At 37.5% G+C, this 19,674-nt stretch overlaps 1 protein-coding gene across 1 annotated transcript in view; it reads right to left on the reverse strand.

Annotated features, from left to right (window-relative positions):
* TRDMT1 (tRNA aspartic acid methyltransferase 1) overlaps positions 1-19,668 on the reverse strand; it is a 28,883-nt gene extending 9,215 nt beyond the window's left edge. Inside the window, exons 1-8 of the mRNA XM_005418650.2 lie at positions 19,618-19,668; positions 11,485-11,594; positions 9,771-9,847; positions 8,204-8,275; positions 4,757-4,822; positions 3,233-3,302; positions 1,856-1,939; positions 980-1,347 (exon numbers count right to left, since the gene is read on the reverse strand). Coding sequence (XP_005418707.2) covers positions 980-1,347; positions 1,856-1,939; positions 3,233-3,302; positions 4,757-4,822; positions 8,204-8,275; positions 9,771-9,847; positions 11,485-11,594; positions 19,618-19,636 — 866 coding nt within the window. The 5' untranslated portion in view covers positions 19,637-19,668. The remainder of the gene's footprint in view (positions 1-979; positions 1,348-1,855; positions 1,940-3,232; positions 3,303-4,756; positions 4,823-8,203; positions 8,276-9,770; positions 9,848-11,484; positions 11,595-19,617) is intronic.
* Between the last annotated feature and the right edge of the window lie 6 nt (positions 19,669-19,674).

Here is a 19,674-nt window from a genome sequence, read left to right on the forward strand (position 1 = left end):
GATGCTGACCCCACCTCAACTCAAAAGAGAGAGGGCAGAAAAGGCACATACATATGTGAGCTGAGGGAAGACCTTTCCCATTGCACAAATTTCAAACTTTTGAAATTTTTTTTCTTCATCTTTATTGTCTAAACCTTTAAAATAAAAAAAAATTTGCAGGAATTCTGTCAATCTGGCAGTCTAAGTTCTCCTAATTAAAAAAAAATGTTACAATTAGCTTTAACTCATCGTCCAAGACATTTTACTGAAACACTCAGCAAACTCAAAAGACCAATCCAATTAGAAAAAATTATCAGTATTAAAAATTCCCACAAATTTGCAGGCTCCAACTGGAATGTTTCAATATAAATGCATTCAGTGGAAAAGCTCCTGACCAGTTGTCCACAGAGTTTCAGAACACACACCAACTTCTAGAAGTCAAACTTAAAATTGGAAAGTACAAATCAGAAAACTACTAGACAGAAAAGCACCGATCTTCTGCTCCATCAAATATGATTTGTAACGCAGCAACCTAACTGCTTTCATGACAATCTCCAGCATCATCTGATCTACATAGCTGAAAAATCCAAGAAATCAATAAAATGTACAGTGGAGACAGATTTAATGAGGAATGGATCTGTCATGCATGACACTTTGTGACTTCATTGAGCAATATAAAGAAATTCATTAATGAATCAGCACTATACCAGTCTACTGGAACCATATTTCTGCAGGGGTAATTAAGCTTCTGTGAAGGTCAACAACAAATGGCAACTGTCTTTTGTGAATGCCTTTGTGGAGTGGGCACATGATGTTCTCCCAGACAGATTCTCATGCAGGCATTCCACTGGACAAGCAAGCACACCAAATAAGGAGATTTCTTTCAAAGGCCTAGGATTTTTGCATGAAACACCTCTCTGTGATTTTACAGGACACAAGCAAGAAAATACACCTAAAATTTCAGGACATGATTTAGCAAGACATTCTCTCGGCACCTTACCCTTTTGTAAAGCACGTGGATCTCCGGCAGGTGGGTTTAACAATGTCTAACAAGAGAGCATAGCGCAGTAAGGACTTTGGTGGTAAGAAATATTGACTCATTTCTTCATTTTCCTCTTCCAAGAAGTCTTGTAGCATTTGAATAGAGGAATCATTATCCTGATTATGTTTCCTTTCCATCTCTTCTACTGTTTCAAGCTTAAACAGAAAGGCCCCTTTTGGTAAACTCTTCTTGCTGCTGCAATCTGCACCAATGTTTGGATCCAGATTCTTCTCCTCAGAGGACAAAGAACTGGTTTCACCCACTTTGTCAGCAACTTTTTCCTTGACTAAATCTTCTGGATCCTGATCTGGGAATCTTGTCAATATCTAAGAGGAAATTATGACAAAAATAAAATTAAAGAACTGTATTTAATAAACAACTTGACAGAGAGTAAGAATAAACAACCATACAGAGAGTAAGAATTCCTTCTGAGATGCTCACAGTAACTTTTAGATGTTATTTTCATGAAGATTTCAGAAGCAGTAGCATCAAGATTAGTTGACCTATTGGCAATGATGTCAGAACAGCCTCAAATAATTGCCTTTGCAAAAAGAGCTTTCCAAGTGTGTAAAAAATGTAGCAGTATGACATATTTTCTAGCCCACTATCAGGCTAGAAAACACATCTCCCAAATGTGTAAAGCCATCTAAGCCACAGACATGCACATCCATCCTTACAAAGCTCAATATCCAGGCTGAAAAAAGGAGACAGAATTTAACTTTTCTGTTGGAATCACTCATTCTTCTCCACTTATCAACATACACCACTAAACTGAAAATTTAACCCTCAATCTTCATGAAATGAAGCAAATTCAAGTAATATGGATAGACTCACTTGACCAGGAGCTTGAAAGGAAAATGGTTCTTGGTGAAGCTTTGCAATTAGAAAATACCGCAGCCTAGAATTGGGAATGCCAAGCTGTAATCAAAATTCAGAAGTCTTTAGTCCATGTGATAGTAGAGAAAAAGTTGTCTATAGCATCATACAAGTTATTTGCCATTACATGCAGTAACAGAACTATGACACACTAATAAATTTTATTACTTCAGAGATAGCAGTATTCATGGAATCAGACATTCATAAAATGGTTTATGTTGGAAGGGACCTCAAAGGTCATCTAGTTCCAAGCCCCCTGCTGTGGGCAAGGACACCTTCCACTAGACCAGGTTGCTCAGAGCCCCATCCAACCTGGCCTTGAACACTTCCAGGGATGGGGCATCCACAGCTTCTCTGCACAACCCTCAGTGCCTCACCATCCTCATCACAAAGAACTTCCTCCTGATTCTAATCTAATACTACTCCTTAAGTTTGAATCCATTCCCCCTTGTCCTGTCACTGCAGATTCTTGTAAACAGTCCCTCTCTGTCTTTCTTGTAGTCTCCCATCAGATACTGGAAGACTGCAATTAGGTCACCCTGAAGCCTCCTTTTTCCCAGGGTATTCTCTAGGTATTAGTTGATAATAACTACACACTTGTAACTTCCACACCTAGGTACTTCCAAAGATCCAAGTGAGCAATTATTCTCTGTATCTCATAGTTTTGACCGTCTCTGTAAATATGAATGTAAACAAAATTTTATGTGATGCTAGAAGAAAAATTTACACGCCTCAGAATTTCTTGGGACAGGTACAATCTGTTTGCTGTTAAAAGCAAAAAAGTCTCTCTTTGCTTTTTTAAACAAGGAATTATAAGACACCTAACAATTAAATAAATCCACCACAATTGGTTTTCAAGCTATGTTCTATTAGCTTCTCTCAAATATTTATGGTACTTCACTGATTCCAGTTAGTGTTGCACAATCTGAAATCTCTCTCAAACTTTTTTTCAGTTGCCAGGGTAACACAGAAACAAAGCTCCTCCTCCCACAAGAAACAGTCACATTTTCTGTGCTGGGAAACCCAGAGGCACAGCACTTCTGAAGCAATGGGGCTCCTGCAGGGAAAACCACCTTCCTGGTTACAGTGGAAATTCACGCCTTCTTAAAAATATCAAACGGCAGCAAAGCAATGGGACTAGGATCTGAATACAAACAGCAGCACAATTATGCCAGTATAAGAAATCAGAAGTCATGTCAGTTGGTTTTCTCATTCAAGTGTATCTTTAGCTTCAGGCATGACTCTCTTTTCTAATACAGAAGAGAATTTTCAAATGTTCTTGGACTCAGCGCGCTTTGAACTATTAAATAATATTGGAGCAATTTTAGTACTCACACATGTTGGAGACAAGAGAAATTCCTGATATTTAAATCCACATGTTGCTAGTGTTTGCAAAAGTTCATTCCTAAAAAGAATCAAAAAGCAATTACTCCCTTCACACAGTCTTTAGCCCCTTTTTTAATCCTAAATAAACAGATTAAATTCCACATCATATTTGCCAAAGCATTCATTGAAATAATTGGACAGCAAATTATTGATCTGTCATCCATTACTGAATTTGAGAGACAACATATGAAGTTCAGTGTTAGAGACTATTATGCATTCAAAGGCACCTTATTCTTACTACAGTGCAAATGCCTCTTCAAAAAACATCCCATCTCTAGGAAAGTAATTGTGGTGTGTCAACAGGGAAACTAATTAGAGGGCAAGATACTCTCTTTATCGGGAAACATAAAACAGGAGATTAAAAGCACTACAAATAGCTCACTACTTCCTTCTGCTCACATACACAGCACTGGCTAAGCCTAACAGAGAGGCTAAACTGAGGGATGACAAAAATCACTGGCTTTGATTATAAAAGTGAGGTGGGACTGTGCTTTATAAACAATGAAAAGAGACTGTAGGGGAAATAATTTTCAAAAGACCTTTCTTCTGTATTCCATGCAGACTGCACTAGGCTAGAACTATACAAAAGGCAGGAGCTGTGACCTGTACCCAGCATTGCGTGTGAGACTGCATCCCAGGTGTCATTAAGAGCAAACAAGTGTCCTAATTGGGGTGTTTTCTGAAGTACAGCTTGTCCCAAGCACTGGCCAGCAAGGCACAGCCCAGGGAATCCCAGGGGCTACAAGAGAAGACCATGAACACTGAACCAGTGAGAGAGCTGAGCATGCCTCCCAGCTGCCTGCCATATTGATTAAGAGCAGGACATGCAGGGTGGCAGCTGGTGCTTTAAGGAGCACACAGAAAGATCCAGCGAGAACTGAGAAGGAAGATGGCAACTCTCTCTCTCCTGCTTTGATCACAAGAGAGTGCTCCTGCTGTCATTAGGTAACTGCAGTGACACCTTTCCTCTTCCACATTTCAGACCATAACCAAATATAACATACTTACTGCATCTCTGGACCATTTGATGGCAGCCCTGAATCAGGGATAATCTACTATCAACAAAGGCACTCAAGAAAGCCCCTAGACTATTCTGTGACCGTAACACAAGATACCACGGAATCCTGCCATATATCAACCGCTGAAACCTCTGAGTGTACCACCTATTATCAGTTTTCTTTGAAAACTAATTCTGACCTTTTCTAAAGCAAACATGATCATCAAACAAAATCAAATCAAATACTCATCAAATAAAATTAAAATACTGTTGTATTTTACCCACTTAGAGACATAACCATTTATCTAGTAAGTTCTTCTCATAACTTAAGAATTTAATTCCTGTCCCATCTCAAGCTATTTTGTTAACTCCAACTCTAGGAAATAAAAACCCCTTCTAAAGAATAAATCCCTTCTCCTTCTAAAGAATATATCCTTTTTGCAAACTAAAACCTGCATAGATTAACTACAGTTTACCTTGCAGAAGAGGACTCAAATCCTTTAACATTTTCTAAAAGTAGGTATTTTGGAAGCTTCTGAAGCCTACAAGGAAAAAAAAAAGCAAATTAGTGTAACAAGACATAAAGTACATTATATTCACCCACATATCTGGTTAGCTAGCAGAAAGATCAAAGTATTTCCACATCATGCTAGCTGTTAAAGTTTAGCATCCTTAAAAAAACAACTGAATTTAAAATGTGGACTGCTGGTAAAAGCCACACACCCCACCTATGTTTGGATTAACAGCTGTACCCTCTTGTACTCCATGCATGTACTTTTGAAAATGTTTATCACTCTTCATTTCCTAAAGCACAGTAATTTTATTAAACAGATTCAGTGTGTAATACGAAATATAACTGTTGGGGGAAAACCAATTGCTACTTAGCCATAAAACTGTTGTTTTCAAGTGCTTGTACCTGAAATCAATGTCAAAATGTCACATAAACCTTAATTGTAGCACATCAGAATCAGTATTCATTTAACTGATTTAAGAAACACAACATATTTAGAGTTCAAACTGCAGATATTCTCATTTTTCTAAACTTGACTTTTTTATTTTGATGGGGTGAAGGAGGTGTCTCAGCTTTAGCAGGATCAGTGCAAAGGTCTGGAAATAGGCACATTCCAAAAACAGCACATTAAATCTCTGGAGAAATGAGCACATCCAAACTGTGCCAGGGACTCTTCCAGCAATTTAGAAGCATAGATGATTCAGATTCAAGTCTCTGGGAACATTCTGTAGCACTGATTAATTCTCTAATAAGGCTAATGTAGACACACAATGTCTGTCACACACTGGGATCTCAGAACCACATACAGAAGTAGAATATTAATGCCCCCAGACAGCAGCCTCATGCTTCCTGAAGTTAGTGACTTTGGACTTGCACTGGAACAAATCACAGCAGAATTTGTTTCAGCACATTTTTAATTACGACCAATTAAAAACATCATATGAATTAAAAGAACCAATGCATCTCACAAGAAACTATGCCAAACTTAAAAATACTAAAAATAATAGTGAAAAACTAATACTAAGCTGAGAAAAGCAGCATCAGCCAAATTCCTTGCAGAGGAATGGAGAATATACCTGCTGGTATGTCTACCCACACTGTTCATCATTAACTACTATGAAGCTTCTTTTTCATCAATGAATCCAGAGCACAGCCTGAAATGCAAGCACTCATAGGGGATGGACAGATCATAAGGCAAGTAATCACTGTACAAACAGGAAATGTTAAGTACTTGATAGATATTAACATTAAAAATGTTTCTGTAAAAGCAGCACTTTGATGTTTTAGCATTGGATTTTGTCAGGTTATGGCTTGGACACAATAAACAGACAGTATCTGGACCATCTGGGTTGGACTTTGCTGGCTGGGTGCTCCAAGGACTTCCCACGTCTTTCTAGATCTTGAAGTTGTCCTTACCATTATCTCTAATATTTGACATCCCAGGTTACCTCTGAGCCTCATTTCAGCAATATTTCATTATAAAAGACTGAACAAAAGCTAAGTGCATCCAAGGTATGAGAAATTATTTTACACTTTTCATAAACTGCATGCATACCATAGCAATTTAGAATGTAAAGGGATAATTTCTATATTAAGAATTTCCTTTTTGGGGGCTGAAGTACTCCATACTCAATGTCTCACAAATGTATCATATTCAAAAACACATTAAACGCTATCTTAGTAAAACACAAATCCACTGGAATTGAGAAACTCTACAGAAGCCATCATGTTGAACCTTCTAATGACTACTGAGAGTAGGTGCTGCTTCAAGAACCCTCCCCAGGGAGATAAGGGACATTAGCAGTGTCTCCTGGGGTGTTGAGATAAAAGTGAGACAGCCAAGCCCAGGTCCTTTGCATCATCATGATAAAAATATAGGTCCTGGAGTGTCTAAAGCTTTGGTTTTGAGAAGGAAAAGCTTCTGCTGTTTATCCAGCTAAGTCCACAGCATTTGGGAAGCAGTATTTCCACATTAATGCACTACAATGTCCAAAAGCAGCCAGCCTCTTAACTATGTTTCAGTTTAATGGAAAGGAATCCCCAGGTCAGGATGCCTTTAAGGATATGGAAGATACTATTATTCTGAGAAATTATTAACCTACTCAGTATCTGCCTGGTTTCATTTTCATTTTAACAGATCAGCTGGAAACCTGTGTTACATTTCTTGTTACACAAAAGATATCCTTTGCAACTTCTAAACAACCCACATTCTGTCCCTAATTTTGTGTCTCTGACAGAAGCAGAGGAATAGTAATACCCGCTATTTTTTACCTAGGAATTGTCTAACTTACTCGGCTACAGAATCTGTGTTTTGTTCTGTGTTGTCTGCCACAGATTTCTTATGTATGGCCCTGCCAAGCCACTCAGCCCTTCTGTGTCATTGCTCTCTGCTCATGACAAAGACACAGTTCCATTCAATGTTGTTGGCTGCATAGTTTCCAGAACAAGGATGAAGACTCTTTTCTCCCAGTGCTAACAGCAGTTTGAAAGAGAGGCTTTTTGGTACTGGCTTCCTTCTCTGTTGAAAGCATTCATAAAAAAAAACAAAACAAAAAACAGGAGTAAAAGAGACACCAAACATTCATCTGTCCTTCTCCAACCCTGACAGCAAGATGAACTAATGGAGGAATATAGGAATATATAGGGAACAGCTGCCCTAGTCTCCAGGTGAAGCAAGACTGCCACTAATAAAAATAATTAGGGCTGGCTTATTAGGAACTGGGATCTGACCAGGCAAAAAACAACAGATGAATTCAAGGACACTGTCCAGACAATGCAGTGCTATTCAAATTCTTTAGTATTACTACTCCAAACAAGAGACTGTACTACAAACAAAAAATACACCATCTGCCCCAAGATGTCCAGAAGCAGCACCAAAAAGAACAGAGACTTTAAGAAAGAAGTGGTTGCAAGATGCAGTGCATTGTACAGTCAATAGCACACTTAAACCAATTTTCAAATGGCACCTCTGCAAAATATGACTATATGTTGAATCTAAGCTTTTGTAACCCAATATTTTAAAAACCTTTAATGTTTCCATGAGGCTAATAGACAAACTACTCTATTACCTACTCCTGTTTCTATGTAAAATCAATGTAAATTTGATGTTGAACTGAAAAGAACTCTTTCTTTTCATTTACTGTGTAGGCACAGTTTAAACAGACATGCAATGAAAAGGAAACCAGACGATGAAAGCATAAACAGCAACAATGAAGTGATTACAGCATTAGTAAAATACAAGTATATGTAAGTTACATACGATCACGTGAAAAGAAACACAGAATACAACACAACACCAAAAGTATCCCTCTAAAACATTACAGATATCTTGTCTCACTGAAATATAGAAGACCTAGTTACAACAAAGCCTATTTACAAAAGGGGCTTTACAATGGATGCACTTCATTTATACCTTGGGAGAATATCAAGGATATAGAGAAAGCTCTTGGTCCGTGGATCAGACACATCACCTTGCAGGCCAATTCTAAGAAAGAATAAAGAAACACCTGTGCATTACTCAGAGCAGACTGACATTTGAGCTACATTCTTCTACTGAATGCTGACACTTTGCTTTGAGTTTAGAAAGGAAATTCTGCAAAGGCCTCACATACAGACAGGAGGACCTGCTCACAGAGGCAGTGTCCTCAGAGATGCTCTAAGGAATGGAAGCCTGCCCCTGGAATCCATCAGCTCACAGCAAAGTTAAAATTGAAGCCTTCAGTACTGAAATCCACTCCCCAGTCTGCAAAGGCTTTAGCATTCTGGTCTTGTCCAGCAAAGCCTTTGAACATACTTGGCTCTGAATGAACAAAAAACCCCCACTGGGTTTCTGGGAATACCCTGCTATTTCACACTGAATATATTAAATTATTTCTATGAATTAAAGCCCCATTGTTCACCATTTAGCAGGATGGAGCCCCACATGAATAACTTTGGAATCAATTTTGTAACACTAAACTGGAAAGATTATGTAGGTTACAAAAATAATAATGATTCCAGGCCTGTGTTTCCCTAGCTTATACTTGTATTAGCTCATAAAAAAGAATAAAAGCTTTGTAGAAGAGCTTTAACATGTATCTAAATTAATCAGTCATACACAGACTTTTCTTTTCATCATATTATAAAGAAAAAAATTCGAAATGTTTCCTATATACATCACAGGTTTGCTAATTCATTAGCAAAGGTACTAATTCATTAGCATTAGGTACTAATTCATTTGTACAGATCAGCACCACTTTACAGGGATTTCTTTTCAATCTTAGAACATTTAGTGAGATATACTTTCTTACAGAATCATTATTATCACCATCAACAGACTTTTTTCATGAAGCTACTACTTTGCATGAGTGCAGTTACTAGAATCTTATCCCACTGGTCACTGCTGTCAAATGATATGAATTACAAATCAATCTGACAAATAACATCTCAGTAAACTCAGTCCTTTATCAGCAAGATATGTCTCTTTATCATCCACAAAATCATTTCAAAGACATTATCCTTCTGATCTTGGCTAAAATAGACCTAATCTTCAGAATAAACTGTCCGTGTGCATGTGCAATTTTCAAAGCACAAAAAAACCCCAGATTACACTGTTATGTCTCAGGCAGAACTGAGAAATTCCAATCCTCCTTCTGGACTTGCCCCAGGAAAATAGATTGATACCTAAAAGGACTCCTAAACACTATATTTCACTATTAGAGGAATAATACAGGTCACAAAATTGGTGCTGTAAGAAGCTTACTTAACTTAAACTGAATTAATATATACATATGCAAGAAATGTGATCAACAATTAAGATGCAAGTTGCTGAATTTCTCTCACTTCAGTAAACACCATGGTGAACAGAGCTACACATTTGCTTAGGAAGAGAAAGATACACAGATCACCCACACATAGTGTCACTATGTCTTGATAACATTTCTCCTTTGACCGTATATAGTGCAATAACTGCACTTTTTTCCCAAGTGTCCTGTACCTACCTTGTAAAAGGCTGACAGGGAGGACTCATCAAAACCATATCAAAAGATAATCTATCAAATTCTTTCAGTGTTATGCCCTGAAAACAGAAAAAAATAGAGGAATGTTGAGTGTTGTGAATTGTATGAAATTCTCAAGTCATCTTTCAGATCAAACGACCCCTCTTACTTCCAGTATGCTTCACTTAGCAAAAAACTACCTAATCTCTCACTTGACCTAGTAATTTCAAAATCTTTTCTACCTTGGCAAACCATAAAATGTAAATATGCATTCACTGCTCTTCATATGAAACAAAACTAATAAGGTTAGCATTTATACATAATCTTGAGGTTTGTATCTGCTCATTCTTTGAGGTGTGTAGTGGTTCCTTCAGTAGATACTCACCTGTTATTTCTCCTGAAAATAAAGTATCATTACTCAGACATGAAGTCTCTGTACATCAAAACCAGTGTTCACATACTCAAAATGTGTGTAAAAACATCTGAGAAGAAAAGTAGCTCAAGTGTAAATATAATGATTTTTACCAACCCAAACTATGGGTTTTAGCTCTAAGGGGCCCACTAGCAATGCACCTTATAAAGTTTATTTCATAGAGTTTCCCCTATGAAAATTAGTCAAAGATATTGTATGGCTGAAATTCTCCTCTACAAAGACAATCCTGCTTAGAAAAGAAAGAATTAGGTCTGTGGTAGGAATTAATTACACAGGTAGAAATTCCTCTAAACTAAGTTTTCACCTACACTAGAAGATCAACACACTAAGGGGCCAGGAGGAAAGAAGGACAATGATCAAGTAACTATGACTTGGACAAAGAAATCATTCCTTACATATTGTGAGGGATACATATAAAGCAAATGTAATGTAGCTACCCACAGAAAACTAGACAAAAGCTGCTGGTTTTTTCCATTATATTTGAAGAAGGTGTCACTGACTCTAATAATCTGCTCTTGTCTACTATAAAATGATACAGGCAAAGATTAATCTTCTTTTTCCATTATAAAACTATCATTTAGCCAGTTATTACTGAGTGCTGAATAAGCACTTAACCTTTAGCCACCTATTTAACTCTTACTTAAGCTGGTGTCTTAAAGCAGACACAGTATCTTTTACTGTCATGTTGTCAAACCGTAAAAGAAGATGAAGAAGTATACAGTAATTTCTAACTCAATCCAAGCAAAACTCCATGCCTAGCTTGCCTCTCATCTCTTAAAACAGACAACTTTAATCAAATTTTACTTGGTTATTTTTCAAATAATTTGGCAAGTGACAGAATTCCTAAAATATTTTATCTATTGAGCCCATTAAAAAAGATTCAAGAGTGTTCAGTTCAATATATTTTGTTGTGTTTCTCTGAGCCCAACTATAATTTCAAAACAAAGGCATGCCCCCAAGTAATTTAATTACATTTTTTTTAAGTATATGAAAATATTTTTTAATCTAAAAATATGATTTTTGACATTCCTTTATTGATGGTAAGCATTCCTCTTGACATTTATACAACCTTTCTTCATGCAGAAGGCAAGACTTTCTAGAAAAGTCTGCAGTACGAAATCCGTCTTACTTCAACAACCAAACAGCACAAGCAAAGTTATTGTAAAACTGCTTTATTCATAATAACATAAATATTTCCATTTCTCTTGTTACTAATAAAGGCAGTGAAAACAACTCACATCTTACAAATGCAAGACCACAGTAAAAAACAGATTAATTACTCACCTCAATAGTCTTTGCCCATAACGGCGTGCTGGGAAAGTTGTGCTTATAAACATCATTGGCAAGAGTGTTTACATCAACAGCAGCTACAACTTCTGCATATGTGCAGCTTTCTAAAATTTAAAAAAAAAATTCAAAACTCTAGCATCTCTTTACTACTCTTAGAAAAATGTAGTTGTTCAGCTGTGTTACAACATCACTAAAAAACAAAAGGCAAATTACACAATCAAATTCTGCTGTGTTGTCTTTGAAACTTTGTATAAAAAACATACTGTTTTTCTAATCATATGGGCAATACTTCCCTTCTTTATATATCCAAAAATGGAAGCTAAACTAGATAAAAAAAGTAGATAAGTAAAGTAGATTAAAAAATTCCAAACAGGGTGTACCTCTACAACATTTCCACCTCTGTGCAGGTCACTGTGGCAGCAAGTTCCGGGCTACAGGAATCCTAAATCAATCCTGCCAAGCCCCACTGCCACTGCCTTATCCTCTGACAACTTACAAGAAATAAGTGTGTTATTTTAGAGGTGTACTACTTCTCATTATGAAAAAATATCATCAATATATTTGACATATGTCTACTCTCCAATAAAAATTGAAGCTGTCTGAAAAACATTTGTGCTTACATTTCAGTAAAGCCTTAGGCCTCAAACTCAACAGCTGCCTCATTTGAGTTAAAGGTCCCAAAATACCAAACTTGGCAGCTTCTCCTCTCTTGGACAGAGGTGTTATTGAAGAGAGGACAGTGTAACAAACTCACAGCTAAAACCCTGAAATAAAAATATACTGAAAAGAATGTAAATAAACAACTGTTAATTTATAAAGAGAGTAATAAAAAGAGAGAAGCTAAGGAGATAAAAAGAGCAGTGTTTACTCCATTGCTCATCATGTCACACTATTTGTTATTACTAAACACAATACCTTCACTGAGGCTTTTTATCCAAGAAGATGGACTGTGGTTACTGTCACAGCTGCAGGCAGAGAAGTGACCCTACCTCCTGATACCCAAGATCAGTATCAACCACCAGGATATTTACATTATGGTCAGCATTACAAAACCTCAGCTGAAACACAGGCAACTTTAAAAAAACTTTTGTAAACCAAAAGAAACAAGGCAAATAGCCACATGCCTTTGAATAATCTCACAATATGCTCAAGTAACACATTAACAAATGACCTTATGAGATACTGCATGAATTACCACTAGTCAGCTAATTATTTACAGTTTGAGGGGATGAAAGCCCAACTGGGATGATCCCGGTGGATTTAATTTTGAATAATTCAGTTACCATCCATCTACTATCTTTCAGGTTTTCAAGGCTGTCTTAGTCAAAACTAAGATGAAAGAGAAATCTGGGTATTGAAAAGATTGTAGCAGACATTTTAACAAGGACCAAGCTAGTTCTTCCAGGTTTACTTGATGCAATCGAGGGCAAAAAGATAAGGTTTTTCACAAGATAAATACCTACAGACCATTAAGGGTCAGCATACAAATCATTGTTTGCCATTACTGTCTTGACCTTTTGACCAGAAGCTGTAACTGAGAACTCAATACAGGTGTATCCACAAGGACAACAGCATGACTACACCTGAGATTACAGAACAGGTAAGTTAACACTGACACCTAGCGTGAAAAGAAAGCTGGATGAATATCTCAATTTAAAAACATGCTCAAGAACCAACACTTCCATCTTCCTAAAACAAAGCTGCAGCATCTAAGTAACAGGAGCAAACTTCCAATACTGCTAAAGAGACCGCTTTTCTTACTCACTCCTTCAGTTCTTAAAACATATTGTCCTAACCAGCTAAGTCTTACTGTGTTTTCCAGGTACTCCAGAAGAAAAATAAAATTAACAAAATCAAGACCCACAAATTATTATCTAAAGTAATACATAGTTTTAAAAGGGCAATTGGAAGGCAAGCTGTACGCTTTCTCTCACAACTCATGATTCAGACACTTGTTTTTTTACTGCCATCCATCCATCTCCTTGCGTACATACAAGAAAAGATAGGCCCAAAAGCCTGGAGATATGGAAGAAAGTACACAGCTAATAGTAACCTACTGAATCCCCTCGCAATACAACGTTCAGTCTAAACCAGAGATGTAAACCAGCATGGAAAAAGGACAGGAACTTTTCCTGAAGTATTCCACCTGAGATCCCCTCTTCCTCATTCAAAGACCGGATAACTTTTTCAAAGTGTCTCCTCCTATTCATTTCAAAGTTGCAGCTCACTTGGGAATTCCTGTAAGAGAACAGACTCCCTCTAAAAGCTGATTAAGCATATTTGTGTGGAAATGCCCTGGAAACGCATGAAGGAGCTCGAGCAGACAAGCAGCTCTCACACATCCAACCTAACAAAGAAAAGCTTGTCTAAATTTCAAACAGTGTGAAAATGCAACATTTTAAATAACTTCTCCTGAAAGCTAAATAACTTTATGTCAAAATGTGATATTCTGCTTTTCTATAGCAATTACACTTACTACTTGAAAATTACTATTAGGAATGCATAATAAAAAAAGCCTGAAAGCAGAATCTAAGAAAAACAGAATGAAGACTGTGTTTAACTATCCCCACTGACAAAAGGCACAAAACCAACTCAGGAATCGCTGACTTGGTGGGATGTTAAATCAACTCCTCAAAATACATAGCAAAGCTTCAATACAGAAACAGACACAGCTCTGGAGATTTTTTTATCCCCCTCAAACAAGCACATCCAATTTTCAAAACACAGATATTTAAGAGAATTACAACAATGCAGGAAACAGTATCATTTTATTCAGACTAAAGAAAAAATAACATATATTTCCTAAGTGAAACTAACTGGCTGCTGGAATACATGATTTGTAGGATTCCTCAACATCAGTTTTTGAATTGACACTTTTCATTTATGAGCAAGATCACATGGTTCAAATGGAAGCCACAGATATGATGGGGAAGTTACTGAGGGAGGCGTTATGACTTATTTTTAGGCAGACTAGATTGTAATATTTTCTCTTGGCTGAAAGCAGGTGAAATCAAATTTGTATCATCCTACTAGTAATGTACTGATTTCACACTTAAAGCTTAAAACCTCTTGGACCCAGACAGCAAAAACTCTCTGACTGTTACTTAAACTGCCTAAAGAGGCAGCAATCAAACTTCGGGTCCCAGTTCTCTGCTTCATTGAACATACAATGCTTACAAGCCCTTTCAGATATGGAGATGTCATTCTTGAGGGAAAGGGAAAGGGACACTGTGGTAAGGATTGGAAGGAGATGCATTCGAAACAAAGGAAGACAACGTGTACATTAGCTTCTGATTTGAAAAAGTAAACCCAAAGAGTGTCACCTTCAAACGCCAGAAATAAAATTTCTGACATTACAATATCTGTCCTTTTCCTCTTTAGAATTGATTCCTTTGTCATGTGTTTCTGCAGACCTTAAAATTAACATAGATCTGTTTATATTCACTACTGTACTTTTGCAATAGAGTCATCAATGTCAACAGAACACATGAAATACACTGTGTTACAGCAAGGGCAGTTTGGTGGATTTCAGTATATTGGAAAATAGGTGCCAGAACAATTCTCTTTCCTGACAGGTATATGGAAACTGATGGAAAAGGGAAGATTAGTCACAAGTTTTGTCAGTCCTGTTTCCTTTTAAAACAGAGAGCAAAGATTTAATTTCTGAGTGTCAGCTCTTGGCTGAAATGATTAGCCTGAACTGTCCATGGCTACAGTGAACACCACTATCAGTAAACTTGATACCGGGTTCCTGTAGGATACTTAGCAACTCCTTTCACTGCTCTATTTGTAAAGGGTTCAATCATGTTAAGCCATAGAAACTTTATAAACTTACACTATGGCACAACTGGTACCATCCCATGCTACAAAGAGCTATATTTTGGAGAAGCATTAAATTGAGTTTAGGCGTAAAAATTTGCTCAAACCAGCAATATTTTGGTTTTGCATTGTGCTGAATGTCAAAGCCAGTTTTGTCTCCTGGTGTGATAGCTTTGCCCAGTGTAAATACACACACCAGTTAACTGTGCTGTGCAATTCACAGAGACAATCAAATAAAATGAACAAACATGCATAACAGAGCACAAGAGACAAAAGTTGTTACCTTGAAAATTGAAATATAACAATTGCAGAGGAAAAGTATCACTAACTTCATCACTGCAAATTTATGGTATTTTTTAGAATATGCCCTTTAGTGTTTCATGCAAGAGGACTTTTTTTCAGGGACCTGGCAGATTACAAATGCTTGTGGCAGAGACATGGAACCCAGTTTTCATGGGAAAACTGCCTAAATTAATAAGCCAGTTTAGGTTTGTTTTGGTTGGGAACGAGGAAGAGCAGGCTGTTTGTTTCATGGAAAGTTGCTAAGGAAATGAATATGTAGCCATAGATTTTCTAAAAATAAAACACTATTTTTCACTGCAGAAACTGCACTTAATAAAGAACAAATTCACTCACACACACACACAAAAAATTATCATTGATTTAGACATATTTGACTTAAACATCAATCTTTATAAATCCCAAAAGGCTTGAGGTACAGGGTGGGAAGAAGCAAGAAATGCACTTTCATCCCTCAGCGCCTCAATCTTTCAAGAGTGTGAATTTGAAGAGACTCACTGATTTCTGACTTTAACTAAGCTCAACTTTACCATCTTTTGATGGTATCTTTATCAAAAGATACCATCAAAAGATGGTATCTTTTTGCAGGACTTTGGTGTTAAAATATTATTATAAAGCATTCAAAATCTAAAACCAGAAATTCTACATGTGCTGAGATATCTACATCTAAAGTACCAACACAGAGCTAGACAATCCCCAAGATTTTTCTTTTTCAGCTTTAGACTGAAAACCTAAGTTCAGAAACAGCCTTCTCTCCATTGTCAAAAAGAATGTGACTCAACTTTGAAACTATGTACTAACAACTTCTATGTACTCTTCACAGAGAAACACAAGAGACTATAAACTTCCATCAATATGTGAAAATTCAATTATTTTTTTACTGTAGGCAAGGACAATCTCAAAACCAATTGCATTCTATTTGGTACCAAATGCATTCTATGTTAATGACAGCTGCCAAAACAACAAACATCTTCATCCTGCAAGCTATCCTCTAACAAAGTTTTTGAAAGATCACAGCCAAGAAGGGCATCAAGGTACAAAAGTCAGCATCAGATTTCCTGAGAAATACCTATTTGCCAATTGAAACACTGGCAATTTCACAGAAAAGTAGAAAGTTGGACCATCTGAGTTAACCATAATTGACCCCATTACATGGCCAGGAACTAGCCTGCAAGAACTGCAGAATCCCTTTTGTAGAACAAGGCTTTCCCAGGATGCTGCCACTGAAATAGCACACGCTCCCTCTGTTTTCTACATATTCCTATTATTTTTCTTGGCTTACAGATTCACTAGAAACCATACTAAGATAATATATTATTATACATAATCCTCATGTGTTGTGCATCTGGCTTATGGAAGCACTGGAACAATGGAGGCCTTTCTTTCAAACTTCATATTTATATGGAAAAAAACCCCACAACCCTTCTAATATTTCTATACACAATTTAAAAGAAGATGCTGAACAATCTGCCACTGGCTAAATGGAGGATAGGATCAGAGACCTTTTCAAACAGCACAGTTTCATGTACATACATAGGCCAAAAACATATAAGAAACACATTATTAAAGTACTTACAGAGGAACATTCACTTCTTTTCTGTTTTATTTGCACATAAAAGCAAACACTTCAATGCCCCTTGACTTTGTTCCTTCATAAACTGTGTAAGAAAACTGAATCCAGATGTCAAAAGGACTTTAAAAACCAGCAGAAATTATCAAATGCCCAAGTATATCTCTGCTCCCAAATGAAATCCAATTCATCAAAAACAGTTTTATATAATGACCTGTTATTAAATACTTAGCTTAGTGCAAATTTTGTAGAACACCTTTTAATCCAATTGCCTGACTGTTACTTTTAACAAGACTCTAAACAATATTTTCAGCTAGAAGTGTATGGTTTGGACCTTTCCTCAGACAACATGGCTTATGGGCTGAACTCCATTTGCTTCCCAGAACCATAAGCACCCAGATTGAAAAATATTATACCACCTGTAATGCAAATAGCTTTGTGTCTATTCACTTTGCAAATTTCAATTGGTACCTGACCATTTTGAACTAATTAGGGTCATTTACACAAATAATAAATTAAATGTCCTTACTTACAGTCCCTTTATCTGCTTTGGCCGATACCACTACGGAAAAATCTCAGTCTCACTGTTCATACCTATTGCAATTTCTTCAGTCAAATGCAAACCCACAAGAACAGAAATTACACCCAAGACTGACACTGAATCAGTTATGTTCAGCAAGTTCAGAAACAGAAAACATGGAAGTAAATTCACCTTTTCAGGAAATAATACAAGGGGTTTAGTTAAGTCCTTCAGTCTCCAAACTACACCATTAGGTGACATGATTTCAAGGCTTCATATTTGTAGTAACTATCCACTGGGGCATCACTAATTCTGTGTATCTTTTGGATAAAAGTTTACAGTCTTCTGATAATCTAATGAGGCATTCCCAACATTCCCACCCTTCTGAGTATTTACTGAGTTGCAAGTGATGTTTTCACAGGTGGAAACTCACAGGACATCACATCTAGCATTATAATCTACTAAACATTGCAGCACACTACTGAACTGCCCCAAGACATCCATTATTCTGGCAAGAACACAGCTAAGTAGTTCAGTAAAGAGTGAAGAAAGCATGGTGTAGGCTAACTTTCAGGAATCAGTCCACTTTCAATGGAAACATGGAAATTGTCTACAACACAACAAACATGGATAGCTTGCCAATACTTCAGGAATCTGGTTACCAGAAAAGCAGCATGTTATCATTAATGTGTACACTATACACAAGGCATAAACCACTGCTTTCATTCTACAAAAACTCCAAAATGTGCAGTTCCAGACAAAGCTATACTTGCCTCTTAATATTCTAAGAATGTCTCTGGAAATAAGGAAGATACATCCTCATGAACAATGTAAGAACCTATTTTGTTGTGTGTTTATACATACATAATAAATACATTAGAATATATTTTATATATTTATGTTCATAAATAAAGCACTTAAGACACATTCAAGCAAAAATAGGATAGTAGGAAAAATGCCACTCTGACAACTCTGAAGCTGTTTTAAGTAAAGGGATGATGCTTAATGGATTTCACTCTGTAAGCATACTCTTAATATTCCATAGCTCCCTGGAAAAATAGCAAGATAAGGCAAGTTTCCACCTGATGTTTTTATGACAATGCTCTCTGCTAATGTTCCTGAAGACTGAAAGATTTGAAAGATTGTAGTTACAATTAAAATTATTATGGTGATTATCATAAGCTATACTAATGCATGTTGAAACATGGACTTCAAAGTAATAAGGTCCAGGGTACTTTACAATGGAAATCAATAGCCCAAACTCAATTTTTAATTTGGGGAAGCCAATGCACAGAGAGTCTACAGGACCTGCTGAAGGTCAGCCAGGCCGCGCCTTAACAATTCAGCAAATTGAGCTCCGGGGCTCCTTGTGCCTGATCAAAAACTCACCTGGGAACATGGGCTGGTGTGAACCCTCTATACCAGCTCAAATACCACATTTCCTTTTCATGTTTATAAAACATTACACCAGCCTCAGATGGTCAGGCTCGTTCATATTGGAACATGGCTCAGCTGTTCACCTAACTACGGCCTATGAAAACCAAGTCCACGTGCATGCCAGGGGGAGACCCTGGCTCGTGTGGTTATCATCCTGGGCATCCCAGTGATCGCCATCCCATCTGCAGCAGGGGTGCCTCTGTATTACACACAGCACATAATAACAAACAAAATCATGGCCTCTGCAGAAGCAGCTGGTTGGGCCAAACAAGGAGCAGGGATCCCTAATTTCTGTTCCAACGTGCTCCTGGTGCCACACGCCGGGCTGGCGAAGGGGCTATGGGAGAAAAGGGGCCACCTTCACCCGCCCCATCGAGCACAGGGGCACCCTGCATTGTCCCCCCGGAGAAGCCGGAGCCCCCGAGGGCGGGGTGTCCCGGGCGGGGCGGGCAGCACGGAGCCCCCCGGGACGCGCCGGTACCTCTGAGGGCCTGGTGCATGCCCCCGATGCCGCTGTACAGCTCCAGCACCCGCAGCG

The sequence above is a fragment of the Geospiza fortis genome, unplaced genomic scaffold (genome assembly GCF_000277835.1).
Source record: "Geospiza fortis unplaced genomic scaffold, GeoFor_1.0 scaffold138, whole genome shotgun sequence".
Taxonomy (NCBI): Eukaryota; Metazoa; Chordata; class Aves; order Passeriformes; family Thraupidae; genus Geospiza; species Geospiza fortis.